The sequence below is a fragment of the Giraffa tippelskirchi genome, chromosome 11 (assembly GCF_054371585.1).
Source record: "Giraffa tippelskirchi isolate mGirTip1 chromosome 11, T2T-mGirTip1v1.2.pri, whole genome shotgun sequence".
Taxonomy (NCBI): domain Eukaryota; kingdom Metazoa; phylum Chordata; class Mammalia; order Artiodactyla; family Giraffidae; genus Giraffa; species Giraffa tippelskirchi.
In genome coordinates, this window is record NC_137285.1 from 140,418,822 (window position 1) to 140,439,445 (window position 20,624).

The 20,624-nt window shown below is 37.4% G+C and overlaps 1 protein-coding gene across 13 annotated transcripts in view; it reads right to left on the reverse strand.

The window, feature by feature from the left end:
• Positions 1-9,957: 9,957 nt before the first annotated feature.
• The window catches only part of LRRC4C (leucine rich repeat containing 4C), a 1,846,189-nt gene continuing 1,835,522 nt past the window's right edge, over positions 9,958-20,624 (reverse strand). For all 13 annotated transcript variants that reach the window (XM_081544971.1, XM_081544970.1, XM_081544969.1 and 10 more), the window contains one exon: positions 9,958-12,628. In XM_081544971.1, the coding sequence (XP_081401097.1) occupies positions 10,664-12,586 (1,923 nt within the window). In that variant the 5' untranslated portion in view covers positions 12,587-12,628 and the 3' untranslated portion in view covers positions 9,958-10,663. The remainder of the gene's footprint in view (positions 12,629-20,624) is intronic.

Below are 20,624 nucleotides of genomic sequence, written 5' to 3' on the forward strand. Positions count from 1 at the left end.
AGCCAGGTAGCTTTTGCATTTACCCCATAAACATCCCCAAGTCTGTGAGCAACTCAGAACTTGAATTTCCTAGCTTGCAACTTGAAAGCCTTGCAATAAACTCATCTTTCTCCTTTGTATTACTCAGTGTGAAGATTTTGGGTTTTGACAGTATTCAAACTTTGTATATCTAACATTTAGTGAAGATAAAACCTTGCTCCCCCAGCCACCACCCTGAACAGCATACTTTACTTGAATTGCCAGTTATAAACATTTTCTACTCTGGATGCTCGGAAAGATTGAGGGCAAGAGGAAAAGGAGGTGATAGAGGATGAGCTGGTTGGATGGCATCATCGACTCAAGGGACGTGAGTCTGAGCAAACTCCGGGATATAGTGAAAGGAAGGGAAGACAAGAAAGCCTGGTGTGCTGCCGTCTATGGGGTTGCAGGTTCGGACACAACTGAGCGACTGAACAACAACAACAAGCCCTCACTTGTCTCTGTATTTCTACTAGTTAAACAAATCTCAGAAATTGTGTCTCCTTCTCCTGTCCCCACCGTCCAATGAGACACCAAGTCCAGCCAACTCAGCTTGAGTTTTTGTTTGTTTTTTAACTGGATCCTTCAGCACATCCCACCTGTAATTTCCATTAATCATCTCTTTACGGTTGTAGTGAAACACCCTCCTTGAAATTTTCTTCTCCTGGCATATAGGCAGCCTATCTAAAGCTCAAATGTGAGGAGCCCACTCCATTGCTTAGATGATGTTGATAGTTCATCATCATCTATAAGCTAAATTCAGTAGGTCATCATATTCAACAAGATCTTTAATCATTGTCTTAGCTTGTCTTTAGCAATCTCCAAATTGCATGATTTGCTCCACCAACACCAAACCACTTGGAATTCCATCATATGTGTTGTTGCTTATTCCCTGACCTTGCTGTCCATTGTGATGGAAAAGTTGATGAATGCCCTCCTTTCACCTGACTAATTCCTAGACATCCAGTAGGTCTCAATGCAGGCTTCATTTCATAGAAGAGGCAAACCTGATTTGCCCTTCCTTAATCACACAGACCAGGTCTATTGCCCTTCTTTCTGCTTACATTGTATGCACTGTCTCTTCCATTCAATGCATTGTATTATATTTGCAATACTGTAGTACAGAACTCCTTGAATGCAAAGTCTGTCCTTATTCTTTGTATTTCTGACAAATGTACTCATTGTAGGCACTCAATGAATGTTTCATGAATAAACAAATAAGTGTATTTAGCAATGAGAAGATGCTAAAAAGTGTCAAAGATTTAAAACCAACCACTCATGTCATATTAAAACGTCTACAACAAGATCCCTGTTCTCAAGTCTATCACTCATGCCTTTATGTGGAGAGAAAACTTTCCACTGTACTTCATTGCTGGTCCATATTGACCATTAGTTCTCTCAGGTACCAATCTAATTTTTTTCTTATATATTCGCTTTGGTTGCATTCCTCATAAACTAAAAGTAATGCTTTTACTAAATATGAAAAACAACAAATGAACATTGATATATAGATGCTTAAATGTGTCAGGAGTACTTGGTTGGTTAATTTTTTTTTTTAATTCAGAATTGTCTCTTTGACTCTCTAGTTTTCAAAAGTTAAGCTCTAGACTTTGGGGGTATGCTCTATATTTTTTCTCTTTGAGCTACTAAAAAATTGCCTGGTGTTTACCCCTTAAATAGTTTAGATAGCTTTAGTATGTTGTAGCCTAAGAAAGATAAATATTGACTTCATAAAAACCGATTATATGTTTTCATATAAGCAGTTTAGTGTGTATATTCTAACGAAGATAAATATTGACTTCATGAAAGAGGTTTATGTATTTTCATGTAAACATAACAATTAAGATCATTAAAGGGATTTTTTTTTTAGTGGAAATGAATTGGAACATAATTTTTTAGTTACTGTGTTATTCATAAATATATCCATCAAAGACATTTGACTAGAATGTAAAAGTAAATCATAATACAATCTTAAAAATAAAATACTTAAATCTCATTGATTATGATAAAACTAGTTTGACTGATTCATTTTTATCTTTGAATGCTAGCTGATCTATAATGTTTCCCATTTGAAGTGTCTCTGTGAAATTCAATATTGGTCAATATTCAAAACATTGCCATATTAACCAATCCAGTGCTTCAAAGGAATTGGCCTACCTAGTTCATCAGTACATTTGAAGGAAAAAATAAGGCTAATATCCAGTTACCAAATTGTATCCCCAAAGAGAGGGGCTTCCCTGATGGTTCAGATGGTAAAGAGTCTGCCTGCCATGCAGGAGACCAGGGTTCAATCCCTGGATTGAGAAGATTCCCTGCAGAAGGGAATGGCTACACACTCCATTATTCTTGCCTGGAGAATTCCACAGACAGTCCATGGGGTCGCAGAGAGTCAGCTATGACTGAGCAACTAACACACACACTAACATCCTCAAGGAGAAGGCTGTTTCCTAGAACATGATCTAATAGATTGCAAGAGATAAAGTATTCTGAGGAGACTGTTCACAGTTTCTATTCTGAATAATAAATGCCATTGCTAAATCACCAATATTCTTCTTTCAATCTTAATTTTCTATATAATTTTGCTGCCTTGGAAAGAGTTTACTCTAATGCTTTCATCTCTAAAGTGGAGATAATGTCTACCTTACAGAGCTTTATAAGGACTGGAGATAATGAAGGTAGATAAAGTACTATAATAATATGATCCTTGTCAATCCTTGACTATAATTACTCCTAGAGGGCAAGTGGTGCCTTCTGTACTTATGTTGCATCTACAGAGAACAATCTAGAAATTTTTGTACAGAGTTTGACATTACAAGCATTTGCTTTTCTGACCTTGCACAACTTAGAAACAAATGATCTGACCACTGCATACTAGTGGCCAATGTTATCTGGCATTGCCAATAACAATGACATAAGAACATTAATATGATTAATAGAATCAAGATAATAACCTGATGATAAGGTTTGTATGACAAACCTAGACAGTGTATTAAGAAGCAGAGACAGTATTTGCCAAAAAAGGTCCATATAATCAAAGCTATGGTTTTTCCAGCAGTCATGTACAAATGTGAGAGTTGGACCATGAAGAAAGCTGAGGACCAAAGAATTGATGCTTTTGAACTATGGTGTTGGAAAAGACTCTTGAGAGTCCCTTGGAGAGCAAGGAGATCGAACCAGTCAATCCTAAAGGAAATCAACCCTAAACATTCAATGGAAGGACTGATGCAGAAGCTGACGCTCCAATACTTTGGCTATCTGATGCAAAGAGCCAACCCATTAGAAAAGACCCTGATGCTGGAAAATATTGAAGGCAGGAGGAGAAGGGGACGACAGTGGACAAGATGGTTGGATGGCATCACCAACTCAACGGGCATGAGTTTGAGCAAAGTATGGAAGATGGTGAAGGACAGGGAAGCCTGGCATGCTGCAGTTCATGGGGTCACAAAGAGTCAGACACAACTGAACAACAACAAAAGGTTGTAAAGGCGGCAAAGTGATAAAGAATCCACGTGCCAGTGCAGGAGATGCAGGATTGATCTCTGAATTGGGAAGTTCCCCAGGAGCAGGAAATGACCACCTGCTCCAGTATTCTTGCCTGGAAAATTCCATGGACAGAAGAGCCTGGTGGGCTACAGCCCATGGGGTCACAGAGTTGGACATGACTGAGCGACTCAGCGCACACACACACACACACACACACACACACACACACACAAAAGGTTTGTAAGTAGTCTGACCAGCCATCCCAGGTTTGCCTTGAGCTAAATGGTTTCTGGGATAGAGGACATCCAGTGGTAAAACAAGGAAAGTCTAGGCAAACCAAAGTGAATTGGTCACTGAATCACCTAGGGCTTGACTTTGTTTTGCTCACTGTTGTATAACCAGAGTCTTGAGCAAAACTTAGAATTAAATAAGTTTCTCAATTTCTATTCACTATGTACATGAAGTCATTCTAATACAAAAATAATCTAACCATGTTCTATACTTTACCATTTACTTTTTTCCCCCAATGATTTATTTTCTTTCTGTCTATGTTTATGGCTTCAAAATATTAATACTTTTACATAGAGACAAATGTACTATTCAGGGAAAATTTGATACATTAATTAAAATGCACTTACATACTATTCTTTCATGGCTTAACACATGAGGAAACAGGTGAAAGCACTTTCTGAGCTATAAAGCACACAGTTTTTATTTTTGAATTATCCTATGAATACCTAATAGCATCCCACTAAATTACATAAGCCCAGTTTATCTTTGACATTAATCTAATTGTAGATTTCCACTCCTGAACATCAGAGCTTTCTCTGATTACTAATATGGCTTTTAAATAACCACCACAAATCACTCTCAGGATTTATTAGAAAATGAATTTTATAAAAGTTTAATGATGTTAATAAATTGAAACCATGTTGACTAATAAATGAGATTTTTATCTTAGTTGCATTTATTGTCTGATGAATAATCTAGTCTATATTGGCATTTGTCTTCAATAGGAAGTATGATAACAAGTTTATGTTCATAAAATTATATATATATATATATATATTCTGCATCCGTATTTCTCAGTATTGTGAATTTCCTGCTTTCTTCCTTTTTCTTGAAGGTAGAAGATATATTAATTATAATAAAAAATATCAGATCTCTAAAGTGGAGTTCAAGAATAGAAATAAAAAGAGGCATCACTCTGAAAGTGCCTAGGAAATAATTTATTCACCTGTATGAGTTGTCCCCAATATTGATAGGGTTGAACTCTAGATTGAATAACTAAATGTTGTGTAGAAATGACAGATTCTCATTTTATAGTACTTATAGAAAATTTGAAAACATGCTAAGGAAAGAAAGCAAGGGATAAAATATACTTCCACATAAAGATATGTCCTAAAAAAAAACAAAATGCAATTGAGCTCATAAAGACTAGGATTAACTTTTTGAAGTGACTTATCTGCAAGACTCTTGAAAAAAATTTAAGGGGAAATACATAGCTACATGACATTTTTATGGTCAGCATTAACTAAAGTTCATTTTTTAACATCCATTTATGTTAAGAAACATCTTTACAAGCATGCATTAATCTGCTTAAGGGCTGCTGGAAAGAGAAACTTTATTACTTCTCCCTTTCATTTTGTAAAACTTTATTTTTTTAAAATAGAACTAGCCATAGGACCAGGAAGTCCAATTCAACATTTGACTTTTGAGGCATTTTACAAATTTTGTTATTGTTAAATTTTTTCATAATGATTCCATTAGTGAAGAAACCCATGATTTCCTCAGTGTTAACAAATTATTTGATTTAAAGTTTTATAGTATCTACCATAAAAAAGTATATACCAGAAAATACACCATAATTACTCTTGTGTATGCTTTAATATATTTAGTTCAATTGAAGTTTCATTTATTTCTCTCAGAGAATTAGACACTTTACAAAACTAGCAACTGTGTTTAAATGGAAATTAAATTCCATTTTAATTTACCACTTTTAATGTGGGACTAAGGACTGAAAAGAAAGAATTACTAATTGTCATTCAGAAGCCTTACCAATACATAGACATGATAAAGGGGAGGGATTCCCATAATGGATGGATTTTTGTCAGGATCTCCTAGGGCTGAGCTAGGAGGGTGTTCTGCCAAGTTATTAGGATTGGAGGACATAAATCAAAATGGGCACTGCTGTCTCCACAGAGACCAGCCCCTCTCTGTCAAATAACATTGAATCTTCTCTTTGATCCAAGTAAAATGCTATATATTAATTACTTCTGCCAACCAGATAAGGACAGGATTGATACCATTTGGACAAATTCAAATTTAGCGATTCAGCATCAAATATATAATACAGTGTAGCATTAATAACCTGGAAAGTGAAATTAAATTACTGGACCAAATATTGAAAGAAAATCTTCACGGTCTGGAGTCTTGTAGAGCTTTGCTTTCTGTATATTGCACGGATGATGTATGAATATCTTCATTTACTGTGCATTAACAAAATTTATAAAATAGAAGGATTTTCCAGTAACATGTGCTTTCATTAAAATAGCTTAATGCATCGCCTATCTTTGAAGCAAGCCTCCTTTCTCTCTCTTTCTCTTTTTTTCATTTATTCTCGACTAAGGCAAAAAAAAAAAAAAAAAAATGGAGTTTTCCCACCACTACTAGGCACTTGTTATAGAATTTAACTATATAATTTTATATGTAATTTGTATATTTTCTCAAATAATTTAAGAAAGGTTGAAATCTCAGAAGTTTGATTACTAGCACTTAAATAGACAAAATGACGGGAACTGGTTTTTAAATGTGTTTTAAGAATGCTTCTTTGAGCTTCTACATTTGGATCTTAATTGACAGTGTTCTATCAGTAATTCTAGGAGATTTCTTTTTTCTCTCCTAGAAACAGATGTATGTCATTTTATATCCTGGAAAGACAGCAGCCTCACAGCTGGCCTCTATCTAATACAGAGTGTGCAGGAATTCATATTTCTTCTTATGGCAGAAGAGAAAAAATAGAAGGTAATTTGATGTTTTAAGGCAACAGCTTGACTTATTTTTATCTGGTTGCTTTTGTACAGAAATCATATTCTAATCAAATAAAAGAATGTGTATATAGTTTGGGGAGATATTTTTTTAAAAAGAGATTTGACTCTGTGGAAATATATTTTATGAAAAACAGACACCTGGCTTCCTAGAAGACTATGACTCCTCACTCAAGCATTCATGAGTTATACCTGTGATATTTAGTGATACAATTGTCTTCAATATCCTTATTAATCCCAGTAATCTGAAGCTCCAAATAAACAATTTAAAAATTACGTTGTTTCAAAGCACCACACTATCCATAAGCACTCATCTGACTCTGACTTGTCTAAGTATTTTGAAGATTATGCTAAGAGGATACAATGTTTGTTTGTTTTTTCACCTTGATCAATATTTACTTTGGAAATGTTGGGTAGCTTGGTGCCATCCACCTAATACTTTCCTCATGTTTCAGTAAATCTTTTTCTATAAATGTCTTCTTCCTTTTCTTTCTCCCATATAAATAACCCTTCCATTGTCAAGTTATTTATCAACAGATCTAAACTCAGAATTTCAGAGTATGCAGGTCTCAAATAATGTCCTGACTTTTGATTCTTTCATTATAAAACTTAAAAGCAATTACAGCAATTAAGCAATGCCTCAAAAAAAGAGTTGATCAATGTTCCAATCATTAACCAATGGTCTAAAATTCTAATTACCTACTTTAATCTTTGGAAAAGATAACATTTGATTCTAGAATGTTCAGAATATGAGGAATAAAGCTATACCAGGTCCTATGTATGTGAATTATACCAAATTCTTCTCATATTTTGCCACCATAAATGTGTTTGGACACATGCAAAGGAATTTAGGAGTTTGAGGTGATAGCCAGTTATAAAAGAGCAAGAGTCCAGAATAGAAAAAAAAAAAAATTAGAGAAGATTCCTTCTAAAGCATTCTTTGATATTTTCCCAAAGTCAACTGCATATCTTTAGTAGGAAAAATAAAAATACATACTAAAATTATCATTACATTATTTTAACTTGATTAATTGTGAGTGACATATTTTTGATGCACATGAGTATTTAAGCATACTGCCACTGGGTTACCTTTAGATAGAATAAAAACAGTAACAGACATAAAAGGTGTTTTGTTACAAGGATAGACCAGATATTTAAACAGTGAAATAGACTTTCTGCTGAACCAAGCAAGTCCATTTTGAGTGATGAACTCTGGTTAGTACAGCTACCTTATTGAAGCTCCCAAAACCAGTACATGTTGCAGAGCAAATGCAGACACTGATAATCATAAACATATAGAGTTCATTTAGTGTCCTTTAAATAATACTTTTATAGCCCTATGCCCTTCATCCCTAAAACCTGCAGTGAGGAAATTTTGTCAAAAGTATTTCTAAATTGACTGGAAAAGTCAAGTGTGGCTTAACCAATCCTTCATCAATATATGTAGATTTTTAAAAAATTTCTAATATGTATTCATTAGGGCAACTATAATCTCTTATGGCACTGAATTGTATTCTTGACTTTCTTACCTAAATTTTTAGTGCAAATTCACCTTTTATTCTGGTAGAATTTATCTAACTACTCAGCCACACCTCACAGTTCAGTTCAGTTCAGTCGCTCAGTCATGTCCAACTCTTTGTGACCCATGGACTGCAGCACGCCAGGCATCCCTGTTCATCACCAACTTCCAGAGATTACTTAAGAGGAATTGTATGCTGAAACTAACTTCTTAATTATAAGCTCAAATGAAAGTTTATAATCAGTAAAGACAGAGCTCGGAGATCAGAAATCAAGTAGAAAAGGCAAGATTCTTTTCCTTCTGGGTTTATACCAGTCTTCTTTGTATTAGCACTTGATATTCCTTGGTGAGTTGTTTAGTTGGTTTCTAAGCTGATCTGTAGCTTAGAAATATGAAGTACATTCAACACTGAATCACTTGACAAATGACAGCCAACATGTGTTTTCCCTTTTCTTGAGTCTTCTCCACAGTAAAAGCAAATGTGAATTGTTTTCCTAACAAAGAGAGGTAGGATATGAGGGAGAAAAAGCCACTAAAGAATTGGTGCTCAAAAAATACAGGTGAGATCCTCGTATGATCTCATTCATTTGCTATCTCTTCCTCCCAGTTCTCTGACCTATTTTGCTAGTAATAATTGGTTTTTCACACATGGAGATCACAAAACCCTGGTGTGATGTCCAGCCTATAGGGTTATGTGTGAGTATCCAAGCTGCTCATTCATTAGGAGCTGAAGTTTTCTCCAGCTTATCTCTAGTTTTCTCTAGTTTAACGCTTATCTCACCAATGATATGGCAGATTTCAAGGGCCAGCAAAAAGAGGTGTGTATTTGGGAAGATCCCCTGGAGAAGGGAATGGCTACTAACTCCAGTATTCTTGCCTGGAGAATTCCATAGACAGAGGAGCCTGGCAGGCTGCAGTCCATGGGTTTGCAAAGAGTCCAACATGACTGAGCAACTAACACACTATCATACTACTGTTTTCACTAAAAGTCAGACATATACTATATTAAAATATCAGGAGAGTGCTGAGGTACCAGTAACTAGAAAGTTCCTTTTTAACTTGCAAGCTAGTGTATATTCTCATACCAAAAATATCCCCAGTTCCTTAAAGTACCTTTAGTGAATTACTAGTGTGTTAGTATTGCTATCTCTTGGTAAACATCCATTGGCCGTAGCAGATCCATACTTACACTTCTTTATCACTCTACAATCTGCATTTGGAAGAACAGAATTAGCTCTTCCAGAAGAATGGAAAAAAAATCATGAGGAGATTTTGGTCATAACAGTAACCTGATTATTTCAAAACTCTAGGATCCTGCCACCTGCCACCTAACAGGAAAATTAGAGCTGGCCCCTGGTAATCGACTGATGTTTCTTTAATGATATTACATATAGGTCATGAGTGATTCAAGTGCAGAAACCAGGTCTTACTAATAATGTGTCCACAACACTAACATCAATGTTTAACACATAGTAGGTCTTTACCAGTATTGAATTGAACTGAGTTTGGTGACACTCAGCACCAACAATGATTTTTCAACATGGATAATTTAGCATTCTGTAATTGTACTTCATCTAGACAGCAGCATTTTATTTAGGAGCCAGGGAATAAATTATACTGAAACCTTCTTTCAAGTGGAATTGAATTTACTTCACAAAAATCTAAAAATTTGAGCATTCTACAAAGGGTGACACTAATGAAAAAAAAAGAAGACCACAGAATCCTTGAATATAGATCAGAAACTCACATCATCTAATGAAACAGGACCCTGTAGAAACTGGTGCTGTGACTGAAGATTACTGTAATATTACCTTTCTCAGAAAGCAGGGAATCTAGTTACCTTCAATTTCTCACATTTGAGCCAAACTACAAATGAGTTGTATCCAGGTACAGAAAAACCAACAATATTTTATTTATAATCTTATTTTTAGTTTTTGAACTACAAATCAGATTCTAGATTTGTTTAAAAGATCATGGGTTTTATAGATGCTCACATGTAAATTAATCTGTTGCTTGCCTCCTTTTTTTTCTTTCCCATTGAATGGTCCTCCTCATAAATACAGAACAGGTCATTACATGAAAAATATAAGCTCTCGCATTTTTTTCCTTGTTCTCTCTTAAAAATCTATTTCTAATATTGCATTCCCCATTGGACTACTTCATAAGGGCATGAGGGGGGGGGGAAGAAAAGAAAGAGAGAGAGAGAAAAAAAAAGAAAGACAAAATAGACTGGATCTCACCACTAGAATTCACCATAAAAATCTCAAAGTATAACAGAATTCTTACAAAATTTCCTAGATCGGTTCTTTAGGGAATTGAGACCTCCTATGAAAAATATGGCGATAGGGAAGGCAGGGACGAGATGTGGGAAATAGTAAATAAGTGCAGCAAAAACAGGTTGTGAGGAATACACATAATTTTGTCTGCTTTAGATCACAATAGAATTTTTAATAAATAAATTTCTTTTCTTGTTTTTTTTTTGTAAAGACACTTTTTTGAAACAGTAGATTTAGCCCAGTCGTTTGTGTCATTTTTAATAAACTGTCTTTTTCTTTTTTTTTTTTTTGATTGTTTGTTTTCCGTAACTGTCAGTGTTTTAGATTTGAGTCTCTTGGACATTGTCTTTAGAGTTCATCCGGATCAATAACGGTTCATGCACTGAACTGTGTATTGAATTTATTGTGTTAACTGTTGTTGTGTGGTTGAAAGGAGATTTGTAAGAGTTATAGTGATTGAGGTGCTCATGCTCAATCGCAGGCATGGGCAGGTGGCTTTCCATGGGCGTGTCTCCTGTAATCTCATCATCCACATTAATGATTTCAACAGTCCTCGTTGGGGCGTGATGGTTTTGCCGATGATGCTGCTTCCTCATCTTGTAGAAAATGACCAGCATCACTGCAGCCATGAGTGTGATGGCCACGAAACAGCCAATGATGATTTTGGTAGTCTTCATGACCTCATCAATTCCTGGGATCCCACTGTTTATATCAGTCACCGGGATGGTGAATGTCTTTTCTGTTGACCTTGTGCTCTGTGGCGTGAGGGAGGTGGTCACGTTAGTGGTCTCCCAGTCGATCACCGGAGTGGGACCCACATTGTTATCTGTGGTCCGTGCCTCGTCCTGAGAAGGTTCCATAGTCTCTACCGTGACGGTTGAAAAGTAAGAGAAGGGAGTAGTGGTTGCTGCAGTAACATTCAGGGTGGCTGAAGCGGTGGTATTTCCCACAGAATTACTCACCATACATGTGTACATGCCTGTATCTTGAACGGTTACATTCGTGAAGTTTAACGTGCCATCGCTGAGCACGGCTATCCGCACTTTATACGCCCCATGGGTCATGACTGTTCCGTTTGGAGTAATCCAAGATACGGAGGTTAGGGACGTGGAGGCCCGACATTTCAGCTCAGCTGCCATGCCTTCAGTGACATTGAGGTCTGCTGGGGGCTCCACAATGACTGGAGCATAGCATGTGAAATAATTCTGGTCAAGCTCCCCAATGTACCTTCCTTTCAGATTGGGAGGGGTGTTACACCGGGCACAGCAAGCTGTATTGGAGGGGGCCATGTCTTTTATCCACCAGCTGAGCCACAGGATGTCACAGTTACAGTTCCAGGGGTTGTGATGTAAGTGTATCCGCTCTAGATGATGCAAGGGTGTGAAGAGGTCATGAGGCAGTAATGTCAGATTGTTGTGGGCCAGGTTGATCTCCACCAGTGACTGAAGGTTATCAAAGGCGTTCCGTTCAATCACTTGAATCTGGGACTGTATCATCCACAGTTTCTGAAGGTGCATCAACCCCTGGAAAGAGCCAGGCCTGATGGCAGACAGATGATTCCCAGAAAGATCCAGCTCATCTAGTTTTATGAGCGGCGTGAGGTTAGGGATTTCTCGGAGGTTGCACATGGCAAGGTTCAAATACCTCAAGTTAGACAGACCTTCAAAGGCACCTTCTGAGATGTATGAAAGCCTTTTCAATTCCCCTAAGTCTAGCCGGCGCAAAGAAGGGATTCTGTTAAAAGCATAAGAAGGGATGCTTTCGATGGGGTTGTTTCGCAACCAGAGCTCCTTCAGTTTAGACAAATATACAAAAGCTCCATTCGGGATGGTTGTAAGACGATTGTCAAAGAGTTCCAGCGTGTTGAGGTTTGCCAGACCATTGAAGGCCCCAATTTCAATTGTTCTGATATGATTCCTACTCAACTGTAGGATTTCCAGGTGCCTCAAGTGTTTGAAGCTGTTCACTTTGATGATCTGGATTTGGTTCTCATGGAGGTTCAGCAGCCGGGTGTTGGTGGAGATGCCATCTGGAACGTCACGTAGGTTTTTCCGAACGCAAATCACCTTGCTGAACTGGTTGCTGCAGGAGCAGACAGAAGGGCAGGTTTGAGCCCGCACCAGACCAGCCACCACAAGAAGTTGAAGAGCCAGCAGCACCACAAGCAGGGGGTCAAATAAGGCCCTGTTAAACCTAGGACCTATCATTATCTGCTGTGGATGTAAGGTCATCTTGTTCAACATTCATAATTTATCTGGTGTTGGTCCTTCTGGAGTTCAAATAATCTGCAATGCAATAAGAGCAAAAAAAAAAAAAGAGTATTAGATCTCCTCCAAATGTCTTTCTGGAGTCATTGTAAGTGAGACAGTGTATCAGCTCAAGCCTTCATTTCTCAAACTAAGATAACAATAAATCCAATGCCATGTACTGAGCAATGGGGCTCATATTTATTGAGAAGTGTTTTCATACTTTGAGTTATTGGCCAGCCACAGCCCATATCCCATCACTTGTGCAATCACAGAGAAATGGAAGAATGAGGTAGAGGGTTTTACTGTAGTGTTTATCAACCAAGGGTGACCTGGATGCATGAGGACACATGAAATGTAACCCATCGTTAGGTTCAATGTCCAGACCAGATCGGAAAAGTTCATAAAATAAAATTGGGGGACTATACCAATAAACTAAAAACTCCCTTGCAAAATTATTAACAGCTGACATTTTATCAAGGGGTAGTCTATGTGACATAGGCTTATAGACTTCACAAACAGTCCAAGAATGGCTATGTAACTTTCAGGGCTCAAAGCAAAATGTAAACATGAGATGTCTTGTCAAAAATTATTAAGAATTTCAAGGGGTTCCCTGATAGTTCTGTGCTTAAGACTTTGCCTTCCAATACAGGGGGCGTGGGTTCGGTCTGTGGTTGGGGAGCTAAGATCCTACATGCCTCTTGGCCAAAAAACCAAAACATAAAACAGAACACAATAGACTTTAGAAGTGGTCCACATCAAAAAGAAGTGTTAAAAATTTTATTAAGAATTTCAAATCAGTTATAATAGAACATTAAGTCAAGCATGGGCCCTTCTGAATATGGAGTCCTTTGTAACGGCACAGGCTGCATGCCTTGGTCCTTTCTTTTCCTTACTGCACTTCTCTGAGGAAGGAATTGTGATAGCCTCCGTTTTCAAGATGAAGACATTTAATTGTAGGGGAAGTAACATGCATATAGTCACATGGTTAGCAAGTAGAGAATCAGGATTCAGATATTCATCTCACTGGTCCAGGAGAATACGATCTCAAACATTCCATGAAAAAAGTTTCTGCAAGAATGATGGCAAAAGCAAAATACTTTTCACAAGTATTTTTGTTAAAATACCTTTCCTTTGGGGGTCACCTCAGCTGTAAACACTGGCAACTTAATGTATGATACCTGTGAAAATACACTGAAATAATGACATGCACAAATATGTGTAAATTTCTAGAGATTTTCATATATACAACTCACAATAACAGAGCCAACTGCTACTTATAGGTAGACATACTACCAATTAAATCACATCTCATGAAATATAATGTTTATGTACAGAAAAAATCATAGCATTGACTATAACAGGATTGTATATGCATTTGGAGAAGGCAATGGCACCCCACTCCAGTATTCTTGCCTGGAAAATCCCATGGACAGAGGAGCCTGGCAGGCTGCAGTCCATGGGGTCGTGACGAGTCGGACACGACTGAGCCACTTCACTTTCACTTTTCACTTTCATGCATTGGAGAAGGAAATGGCAACCCACTCCAGTGTTCTTGCCTGGAGAATCCCAGGGACGGGGGAGCCTAGTGGGCTGCCGTCTATGGGGTCACACGGAGTCGGACACGACTGAAGCGACTTAGCAGCAGTAGCAGCATATGCATTATGTGCTACTCTTATTGATTTCTGGGAAGTGAAATAAAACAACTTAGTTTCTGCATCTCTTGCAGCACAAAGAGGAATTCCAAAGCTTGTGTTGCCCAGTATGCACCCCATTCAACTGGCTTCTCATGAATTGGACACCTGTGGGATGACTTCTCCCAAATTCCGCAATAAACAGTGCCTCTTCTAAGAATCTCTTGGAAAGAAAAATGAATGTGGAGACTTATCACAACCAATTCAAAAAGGCACTAAGACAGTAGTTTAGTATTTACTATGTGTCACCTTGGGCAGGTGACTTATTCTGGTGACAGCTCAATCTCATTTGCACGATGGGGATGATATTATTACAAAACCCTTACTGTTACTGTCAGAAAAAAAATTAATATCATAAAGAGCTTAGAATAATGCCTGCCATACTGAAGGAACTCAAAAGACATTACTATAACTACCACTACTGTTTTGTTATTTCCCTTAGTTAGACATTTTGCTAAGTGCTGAGCATACAAAAGCGAAGACTATAACCCTCACCCTTGAGGGAATTATAATTCAGAAGGTTAGACAGATAGGCAAAGAGATGAAACACAATAATATATGTTCATTGCTATGAGACCAAGCCACATTGGCACATGGGCACTAAAGTCAGAGCAACTAAATCTGTGATGGTATAATAAGTCAGGGGATTTAGAAAGAGGAGAGTCATTTGATCTAGATTTCGTAGAAGTTGATAAAGAAAAGAAAGAAGAGCAGAGAGACCAGCCTAAACCAAGACAAGGAAACAAGAAAGTACTAGTACAACCAAGGAACCATAAAATCCCCTATAGCAGGAGACTGGAAGGTCCAGGAAAGAGAATGGGAAAGAAGTTGGGATGAGATCAAATCAAGACTCAATGTAAGCACTCCAGTTTATCCTGCAAGTGACTATTCAATATTCTGTTTATAGACAGAAATGCTGTCATCAGCTTTGCTTTCAAGAATGGTAATGCTACATTAATATAGGAGACAGAAAAGCTCTAGAAGAAACCCGCAGCAAGGAGATAGATTAGTAAAATCTTCCACTTGCTCTAAATGAACCTTGGAGAGAAGTCAATGCCAGAGATACTTGGAATTTCTTGGCCACTTCTCTGCATACCATCCAGCGTCTTGATAAATTGGCTGTATCCTCCTTAGGACATAACTGTTCTTCCAGTAGTAAGATTCTCAGTGTAAGTTAGCATTTGTAAATAAACGCATTTTCTTAGAGTACACAAGACAGAGAGGAGACTCTGTTCCAAAACTAGAAGTGCTTCACTCAGTAAAGACGTCTGTCATGAGCAAATCTTAAACACACACCCACATTCACAGACTGTAGAAAGGGACCTGAGTCTTATGAATGTGAGGTTTAAAGTCACAGATGCTTTCTAGCTTTAGTGGCTTATTTTGGTCTCCTTCCCTATGGCAGCAAAGAAACTTGAGTAGTAGGTTGTGAGTTGTTACTTTTTCTTTCAGGACTGGCTTCTTCCCTCCAGGTTCCTGCAGCTCCAGGTCGACCTCTCACACCATCCAGTACTATGATCATTTGTCCCTGGTTCTATTTCCTGCACTAGCCTGTGAGCTCCCTGGGGACAGTGGCCATGTCTCTTCTTAGCCTCTGGACAACAGAGTATCTAGTGTGCTGTAGACACTAAATAAAATGACTGTTGAAAAAGTGCAAAGCATTTACTATCTATTTCCAACATTTTGTATATGCATATTTTCTGAATTTTCTGATGTCTTGGTATCAAGGCCTTGCTGATCCTGGAGAGCTCAATCAATACAAAGTGTTAGTTGCTCAATCGTCTCCAAGTCTTTGCGACCCATGGACCGCGGCCCACCAGGGTCCTCTCTTCATGGAATTTTCCACGCAAGAATACTAGGGTGGGTAGCCAATCCCTTCTCCAGGGGGGCCTAGGGATTGAACCAAGTTCTCCTGCATTGCAGGCAGATTCTTTACCATCTGAGCCATCAGGGCTCTGCCCATCCAAAGGCTAGCCAAATCCTAGAGATAGTAAAGGGCAGGCCTATAGGCATGCCTGCCATATTTAAACCAACCATTCTGAAGCAGGTACCCCAACCACTTCCTTTATCAATTCTTACAGTGCTCTTTACTCTCAAGCCAATACCCCTCCACCCTCATCATCCCAGGGTTAGATTCCAGGCAACTAGACAGACCCTACATCCCAGAACCCATTGAATTTACTCACATCACAATAGTGTGGTTGGCAGGCTTCTCACCCTGAGTTAGATTAGGAGGTATCTTTCACTGTAAATTGAAACACGACCTTGAAAACCCTTGTAGATTTCCATTTTAAATAGGATGCTATTTAAGTTGCCAATAATCATAACCATTGAAAAATTTTCATTCCTGTGATTCAGTTTTTCATTCATATGTTCCCCTCTTCTCAAAACACACTTCTGAAGGTAATTGGGAATTTGAAGGAAAGAAAGAGAGGGAGAAAGGGAAGGAAGGAAGGGAAAGGAAAAAGAATATCACCTAAACTCTTTCATGTATTAACTGATTGATCCTTTTAGGAGGGGGTCCTAGGGCCTTACTTTTCTATCCCTCCTCACACCTCCCAGCCCATGACTCTCCCTAGAGTCCTAGAGTCTCTGGGCACCAGAGGTCAAAATAAATGGTGGACTGGAAATAGCACAAAGTGAAAAAGGTAAATCCTTATTCTGCCATTTGTTACCTCTATCCCTTTAAAATATGAAATAATAAAGACAGCTGTGTCCAATGGTCAAGAGAGGAGGTTTATGATGAATTCCTGAATTCATACGCCTGCTTGGACACCCACGACCCTATTAATGGGAAAGTTACTTCATCTGTCTATAATTTACTCTCCCCATCTGTAAAAGTAGCAGAGCTACTTAATCAATAGGCTCTTGTTAGTACTGTCATATAATACATACAAAGTTAGTGACTCATAATAAGTAATATATAATACTGAATAACACTAATACCTATTATTCAAAGTTGTGGTAAGGATGAACTGTAATGACCAGAAACACACAATCAGTAAAACATATCCAAATATGATGCATTGCTCTTAATTGTGGAGTATATGTGTCTCCCTTTTTTCAGTCTCTGGGTTGTTTTATTTTCTACTTCTTGCTTACTTCAAGGTCTTTTTGCTATTGCAATTAATGAGATTGCTTGTAAATCAGTCATAAGTAATGATTTATGAATTATAGCTGGTTCAAAGCTAATTTAAAACCTGCACCAAATAAAGTTTAGTACATGCACGGAATCAAATAAACTACTATCAACAAAAGGTTCCTATTTTAAAATCTAAATTATGTTACTTTACATCAAAAGCCAGGTTTCAACATCTCTTTCAGAAGATGTTTTTATCACATTGAAAGGAAATTAATTTAAAGGTATGCACTATCCATTACGATGTCATCTCACAGCATTTATTTACAAATGAATCTGTGTGGGTTTTGAATTAAACTATAATACTCTTATCCTTGTCCCAGAGGATATCCTGACTTCGTCAAGAGATCTTTCTTCTTTCCTTACCCATGCTTCAGTGCACTGAGAGACACAGAAGGGACTGTAGGGGGGAGAGTAGCTAATGGGGGTGCTTTATTTAGCACAGTATCATTGCTAAGTCAGCATAGACTGAGGTCTAGATGTTGGAACTAGTTTGCAAGTGAGGTGAGAGAAAGATAAATTTAGTTAACCACAATCAGTCCTCATATCTCAGTAGACCACACATTCACTGTCATATATACATGCAACGAACCTCTGTAAACATTGAGAAGCCAAACCATTAACCCCCATACTCAGAATGGACACTGAGACCTCCAGACCATACCTTACCATCAACACCAACTTGACTTAGCTCTTCCATGGTTTCTATTAGCAACTCTATCCTCTTCTGAAACTCTCCTGCCAAAGCAAACAGTTTCATGGTCCTTACCGAAACTTGCCCAAAGATCCTTCAACTCTTTCATAGAAAGCATTAACTGTGCTCTAAGACTCTTTGGATCTTTTGCCTCACATTGGTGTTTTCTCCAATCCTGGATCTTTGTATCATAGTTCTTACTTGATCCTCATCAAGTTCCCATATTGAAAAATCCTTCTAAAAATTAAACTTCTAATTCTCAATAAATTCTGGCTTAATCATCAACATTCCATTCAGACTCTCCTGGACTTCTGTAGGGTCTTAGTAAGGAAAAAGACTCAGGTCTGTCTTACCAACCATTCTTGCTGGTAACACTTTCAGAATCAACTGCATTATGAAACTAAACTTGGGTTATTCACTTGAAATATGCTTGAACTTCAATCTCTCTGTCTTCTTCTTCTCTGAATTTGTTGTATACTCAATATCCTACTCCCATACTGTTTCCTTAGGAAGTTTTGTTCAGAAAGATTCAGTCTCTTCCTAAAAAAAATAAATAAAAAACCCACAGAATTATATTATCTGCTTTGGGAGAGGGTTATCCAGCCTTGATGTATTAATAGAATCTGGCTTAAGTTAGGACTAAGCAAACTTTTCTGTGAAGGGCCAGATAGTAAATAGTTTAGGTTTTTAGACCATATGGTCTCAAGTTGTTATCACTCTGCTCTGCCATTGAAGCTAAAATAGCTCTGGTCAAAGGTTAATGAATGTTCATGGCTATCTTCCAGTTAAACTATGCACATTCAAATATCTCAAATATTCTTAGTATTTTTTCAACCATTTTAAAATTTCTAAATATTCTTAGTTCACAGAGCATACAAAAACAGATGGTGGGCTAACCTTTGGACAATTGTTTGCTGAGTTCTTGTCTAAACAAACATTGATTTCTCCATTCCTATTGCCAGAGACTGGTTGGTTCTGGACATGTGACACCATCTGGCCAATAAGATGCAAAGAGAGGTCAGCTGAGGGGATTCTGGCACTTTTTATTTTTCTCCCCCTAATAGGAAGAAAGACAGGGGAAGGAGTAGTTCTTTATTCTGTTTCTGGATGTTGTGGGTATAAGATACTGAGAATTGCTACAGCCAACTTGTGGCCAAGAGAGCAGTCAGCCTGAGGATAAAGCTGATGTGCTAAGGAAGGGAAAAATGGAAATAGGGAAGAATTTGCATTCTTGATATTGTGCCAAGCAGCTACATTAATGAATCCTGTAACTGTTTTTCCTCTCTATTTTATTATTATATGCAATAATCAGTTCCATACATCATATATGCAATAATCAGTTCCATACATCATAAACAGCTCATTATTTTTCTGGTTACATGTAGTCAAACCTACCTGATATTTTCATATTTGTTCTCCTCTCTCTCTCTCCTTTTATCTATCTCTCACTACTCCTGCTTCCCAAACCAACAGCAAAGAAAAGGCAAAAGTAAAAAATCTAATTTCTTAAACTATCATATATCTGAGACTATCAAAAAGAACAAAGCAAGCTGAAGTGACATGATTTGCTTGTAAGAAAGAAAGTGAAGCTTATCCTCATCTTACTAAGAAAGCTTTCTGTTATAATCATTTCTCAAGATAGCTCTTTAAATTTTTAAGAGTTCTATAATACACAGAAAAAGGGAAAACAACAAATTAAATAACACCACTATCAAAGGTAGCTCACCCCTTCAAATCAAATTTATTTTACAAATATTTCCTAATATAGTTCAACTTTTTCCCATCTGAAATCTAATTTTGCAAATCCGTTGAGCTTTCCACCCCTCATGGAGGAATATATAGTTCTGCAGATTTTCAGGGAAAGAAAATTTTTGTAAATATGCCCAGGGCTGACCCTCAAGGCAAATGTAATGGAAATGATGCAAGGTTTAAATGGCTGTAACCCAGGTATTCAACCTGTCAAGTTAACAAGAGGCTCTTTGGCTATATACACTGACCTTGCAATGTTTCTAGAAAATGTTGGGACTTAAAAAATTTGATATTTAAGGAAAGAAAAACCACCTGGGTCTGCATTTCACTTTTCCTGAAGACTTGTTCAACTTACAGTAAAAAAAACAATATGTGTTTAGAGGTGATAAGATTAGAATATCATTAGATAAGAAGAAGCAATGAGTAGAGAAAAATACATATATATATTTTTTTAAGTAAGAAAAAACATAATAAATGATGTGGACAATATGTTGCTATGTTCTGTTGAGTATAAAAAGGGATAGGAAAGAGTCTAAGGTGACCATACCTTTTAAAACTTTACAAACTTACTGGAGCTATAATACAAACGCATAGATACCTATCAAAAATAAAAAAGCACACATATGTGTATCTAGGAACTAATGTAAATCAATGTAGTCAATATTCAAATGCCATAAAACATGATCAGATGTCATAGATAATCAGAGAAAGTTTTAAGAGGTTTTGGGATTTTATGTAGGTCCTTGAGAAGATATAATT